This window comes from Bison bison, unplaced genomic scaffold (assembly GCF_000754665.1).
Source record: "Bison bison bison isolate TAMUID 2011002044 unplaced genomic scaffold, Bison_UMD1.0 scf7180017850895, whole genome shotgun sequence".
Classification (NCBI taxonomy): Eukaryota; Metazoa; Chordata; class Mammalia; order Artiodactyla; family Bovidae; genus Bison; species Bison bison.
Window position 1 is genome coordinate 22,937 of NW_011481468.1, and position 5,594 is coordinate 28,530.

Genomic DNA, 5,594 nt, shown 5'->3' on the forward strand with positions numbered 1-5,594 from the left:
GTAAGGTGATTTTGTCTGTAAGGTGATTTCCTCCTGGAGGCTTATTCTCGGGCTGCTGTTTGCAGGGTTCCCAGGAGTGATGCAGCTTTGGGGCTCAAAACAGTTAGTAACTGAGTTTGCCTCCCCTTTAAGAGCCTGATCAAGATGGGACGCTGATGTAATCGCTCTTCTCTTCTTGGTTTCAGGCCGCATTCATCCTCTGTGCTCTTGGCTGGGTGTTTTCTCCTGTTTATATGAAGTCTGGCGTGAGTATCCATGATCAGTTAGTCTGGTCTCTGCAGTATTTTTTCTTACAAATATTATAGTTGTACATAAAAACATTTTAGAGGACAAGTTAAACTTCTCAATCTTTTGATCCTTGTACTGACATCCCTAAATCCTAAGAAATGCCTGAAATAATATCAGCTGACACGGATAAACAGGAGCCAGTAACTGCCAGTGTTTCATTCTGGATCTTATTCAAGGGTTCCCCTCTGAAGGCTTTTATAGAAAACATTTTAAAACTTTGTTAAAAAATAAGACCTAAATTAATGAAGGGAACAACTCTGTTAACAGTTGGAAGACAGCAGCCCAACAATGTAGTCAGAACTAACGGTGTTAGTCTCCCTAAATCCAGAACAGGCTGTGCGGAACCCGACAGGCTGGTTCTGAAGTGTGACGAGAGCTGAGGGCAGGCGTGTCAGCGCCTGGCGAGGGGGCCGAGAAGAGAGGCCCAGGGCCAGCGTCCACAGGGCTGCCTGGAGCGGTGTCACCAGCACGGCAGGCAGAGCTTCCTGTCAGAGGATCCCACTTTAGACGGTAACCACACACAGGGGCCTTGGTGGAAGTGCAGGAGTCATTCTTTTGGAGAAAAACATCCAAGACTCGACGCACTGAAGAGGGTGAGCCGGGCGGGCCTACTTACCCACATCACCCGCCACCCCAAGGCGGCACAGCTCTGTGCCAGGAGAGCGCGTCTCAGCCTGAGGTGTCTCCCGTGAGGGAAGGGAGCACGTGAACGGGCTTGGCTGCACCGGCCGTGCAGTGTGCTGCCAGAGTGCCCTGCTTGGCTCTCCCTCCCTCCGGAATGCTGCAGTGCACTGTGGGACCAGGGGACAGGGCGTGACTTGGAGAGCAGCTCCCAGGGCTCTCAGACGGCATCAGAGAAACACAGAGCCCCCTCATAGACTCTTCTCAGGAAGACTGCCAGCGAGCTGCTGGGGGCTCCTCACCTGCAGATCTGCCCAGCTGCCCACGGACACTCCTGCCGTGCTGCGAGCATCACCCACGTGCGCGTCCACCCGTCAGCCGGCTCCCCTTGCTTATCCCCAGTGGCGGGTGCTGAGCCCCGGCGGAAAGCTAGTGGCACGTGCAGAAACCAGCCTGACTCTGGAGCTGGGAGAGCCGCAGGTGAGCGTTCGGCCCACCCTCGGGAGGCCGTCAGCACACAGCCTGGCTTTGTAGGATCGAAGAGGACATGAGAAGCCAGTGTGTCCATAGACAAGGTCTGAGAAAGTCTCAGAAGCCCTAGCAGGACTGATGGAAGCTGTCTCTCTCCAGAAGCAGTCAGGGGAAAGGGCTGGTAACCACTGCCTCAGTGCAGAGGCAGCAACACAGGACTACAAGGAGCAGGAACAATCAAGAAAATGTGACACCACCAGAGAAACACGGTAGTTTAACATAGACGAACCCCAGAGACCTACCTGATAAAGAGTTCAGGATGGTTGTCTGAAGGAAACTCGGTGAGCTACAAGAAAGCACAGAAAGACAGTTCAACAGAGTAAAGAAAACAGTGCGTAAAGGAAACTAGTTGAACAGAGAAAAGCCATAGAAATAACCAAATGGAAATTCTGGACTCAAGACTGCAGTGAACGAAGTGAAGACTGCAGTTGAAAGCGTCTACAGCAGACTCAGCAAAGCGAAGGAAGATCCTGTGAACTCAGCGACGGGCCACTCGAAACGACCCAGTCAAGGAGAAGCAGCCTCCCAAGGGGCTCAGTGGTAAAGAATCTGCCTGCCGGTGCCAGAGACACAGGAGATGTGGGTTCCATCCCTGGGTCAGGAAAATCCCCTGGAGGGGGAAGTAGCAACCCACTCCAGTATTCTTGCCTGGGGACAGAGGAGCCTGGCAAGGCTGCAGCCCCTGGGGTCGCAAAGAGTCAGACCTGACTTGGCGACTGAGCACGCACAGTCAGAGGAGAGCAAGGGGAGAGGGATGAGAGACAGTGGAGAGAGCCCTTGTGGACGATGGGCCACCGTGGAAGAAACAGTCAGCACCTCCTGGAGCCCCGGGAGGAGAGGGGGAGAGGCAGGCAGAAAGGTCGCTTACAGCCTGAGAACTTCCCGAATCTGAGCGAAGATTGTGAAGCTCACAGGTGCCCCCAAATTGTAACCCCAAACATTATTTGAAGAAATAATAACTGGAAATATCTCCTCTGGTGAAAACGTTAATTTCCAGGTTCAGCAAGCTTAGCCTCTACCAAATAGAGTAAACACGAAACTACACGTAGGCGCACATCGCAGTGAAAATGCCAAAAGCAAGGCTAAAGAGCACGTTTTGAAAATGGTGAGAGAAAAATCACACGTTACGTGCAGGGGAACAGTGATATGCTTGATAGACGACTTCTGCTCAGAACAGTGGAGGCCAGAAAACATCAGAATGATGCAGCCAGATGCTGAAAGGAAGAACAAGCTGTCAACCAAAAACTCTATGCCCAGCAGAAGTATTTTTTAAAATGAAGATGAGCAAATTCCCTGGCGATTCAGTGGTTAGGACTCTATGCTTTCCTTGCCCAGGGTCCAGTTCAGTCCCTAGTCTGGGAACTAAGATCCTGCAAGTTGTATGGTCAAAAAGAAGATGAGATATATACAAATATTGAAACATTATGTTGTACACTTGAAACTGATATAAGGTTATATGTCATTTAGACATCAATTTAAAGAAGAACCATTGCAAAGAAAAAAATGAAGGTTATTGGTTAGGTATACATTTCTTATACAAACCATAAAGGGAGAAATTGATATATTGGACTTCAAAGTATAATTTTAAACTTTACTCTTTGAAAGAGATTTTTAAGAAAATGAGAAGTCAAGCTAGAGACTGCGGAGGAATATTTATAGAACACATTCGTAATGCGAAGAGCTCACTCATTGGAAAAGACCCTGAAGCTGGGAAAGATTAGGGCAGGAGGAGAAGGGGACGATGGAAGATGAGATGGTTGGATGGCATCACCGACTCAATGGACATGGGTTTAAGTAAACTCTGGGAGTTGGTGATGGACAGGGAGGCCTGGCGTGCTGTGGTTCATGGGGTCGCAGAGTCGGACACGACTGAGCGACTGAACTAAAGTGAAATGATTCATAATGAAACACTTATGTCCTGAATATACACATTTTTTTAAAAAGCTCTTGTAATTTATAACAAGACAGCATCTCACCATACGTTTCACTACAAATGGCAGATAATGACATGAAAGGGTGTTCGCTCTCACTGATGGTTAGGGAAACGCTACTTAGGATCCCACATAGATACACTGAACCGCTGAGATAAAGAGGGCTGATGCATCAAGAGCAGGAGAGGTTGTGGAGCTTCGGGGACCCCCTGCCTTTCCAGAGAGAACTCTAGAAACAGGCTGGCAGTTTCTTGCCCAGTTACGCCTTAGGACCCAGCTGCTCTGTGCCTGGGTGTGGTGCTTCCCCCAACCCCAGAGACATGAAGGTGCAGGTCCACACCCAGACTGCGCAGGAAGTTCCAGTCATAACGTCCGAACCTAGAAATAACCTGAATTGTGTGGGGGACGGACAGACAGCCTGCAGCACAGCACTCGGCGGCCCTAAGGAGTCAAGTGCCAGCATGGATGACCTACAGGGCGTGGTGGCAGGTGAAAGTAGCCAGACAGGATTTGAGCTCCAGGGGAGGTGAGCTGGATACCCAGGATCGGGTGGAGAAGGTCCCAGACACACGCCCTCGGGGCTTTGGGGGGCGTTGGCAGTGCCTTGTATCTTGTGTGTGGTGGTGACCACACGCCCTCGGGGCTCTGAGGGGCGTTGGCAGTGCCTTGTATCTCTCGTGTGGTGGTGACCACACAACTGTGTGCATTTACCCAAACTCCTCAGATTTTAAAATCGGATCGTTTTACTGTGTGTAAACCACGCCTCATAAGACTTAAGCATTTAAAATACTTGTAGAGAGGGCATTAAAATCGTGAAAGGCTTGGTTTGCCTTGCAGTCTAACACTTGCAGTTGTGAAGCTGTAATCCCAGGAAAATCACCCTAGATTGTGACATCTTTTGAGATAAGGTCTTTAAAGCAGTAACTGAGTTAAAATGAGGTCGTGAGGGCGGGTCCTAATTCAGCATGACTTTATGAGAAGAGGACACTGGACACAGAGGCGTACAGAGGGGAGGCGGGCCAGCCGCAGGAAGACGGCCGCAAGCTGAGGGGAGGGGCCGGGCCCGCCCTTCCTCGCGGCCCAAGGGAACTGGCCTCCCGACACTGCACGCGTCCGGCCCTGGGGCTGCACGACCACCATGTGTCTCTACCCTGTGAGCTGCTGTGCCATACCTTGTGACGGCGCCCTGGGTGTGGGATGGCTTGGGGCTGACTGACTGTGTCAGGCGTGACTGGGGACCAGTTGGAGGGAAACGAGTAGAAGCTGCGGGTGTCGCACCCCCAGCCAGGGCTGCAGGGAGCAGCCAGGACGCGCACGTGTGAGGCGGGGTGAGTGCATAGGAGGACACTCAGTTACCGGGGGTGCCTTTGCCTCCGTGAGCCCCTGTGCTTGGGGCCAGGCGTCTGCTGAGCGACAGGGGTGCTCTTGCCCCTGGGCACATGTAGCATGAGATGGTGGAGGCAGAAATGAGCAGGATGGTTCGGGACACCCGCACGCACACCAGCAGCATGAGCACGGAGGACCCGGAGAGCTGTGGAGTCAGGTCGTGTGTCTCTCAACAACGTGGTATATTTGTAGTATCTGATAAAACATTCGATTTTGCTGTATGATTATGTCACGAAAGTCATTTGTCATCATAGGCAACGTCATTACTTCCGCTTTCCAAAGACTGAACAGCAGCTAGATTCCAAGCTTCTTGAAGACAGCGGTATCACCTCTCCTTCCTGATTCCCGCGCCCCCACAGGTGTTCGTGTACAGCACCCGAGGCTCCCGGGCTGTGTCTCCGTGCCAGCCGGCACTCCGTGAGCCCTCTGCCTCACAGGGGCTTCTCTTACTGTTCTTCAGGTAGTGACGCTGCCCAGATACTTGAGGAAGAGGTTTGGTGGCTACCGGATCCAGTTCCTCCTCGCTGTTCTGTACTTAGTCATCTATATCTTCAGTAAGATCTCGGTGAGTTGTGTAAAGGCGAGTCCAGGGAAGGGAAACATGGAAACCGATAGGCGGGACTAGATGAGCCCCAGGAGTTTACTCTGGGCTCCCTGAGTCACATGTCGGCCTCCACTGTCTAAACTAAAGCAGAGAAAAAGCAGCTGGGTAGTACACAGGAGAAGCGGCAGAGCGCCTTCTTTGCCTCCCGAGCCTGTGTTCCCAGAGAACCTTGGGCTTATTCCCATGATGTTATCAGGAGGTGCCCCGCCCCTCCTTGAAACAGTCCACGGCCT

The 5,594-nt window shown here is 51.7% G+C and overlaps 1 protein-coding gene across 1 annotated transcript in view; it reads left to right on the forward strand.

The window, feature by feature from the left end:
* The window catches only part of LOC104995561 (sodium/glucose cotransporter 1-like), a 17,945-nt gene that overhangs the window by 9,718 nt on the left and 2,633 nt on the right, over positions 1 to 5,594 (forward strand). Inside the window, exons 4-5 of the mRNA XM_010849477.1 lie at positions 186 to 245; positions 5,218 to 5,322. Of these exons, the coding sequence (XP_010847779.1) occupies positions 186 to 245; positions 5,218 to 5,322 (165 nt within the window). The remainder of the gene's footprint in view (positions 1 to 185; positions 246 to 5,217; positions 5,323 to 5,594) is intronic.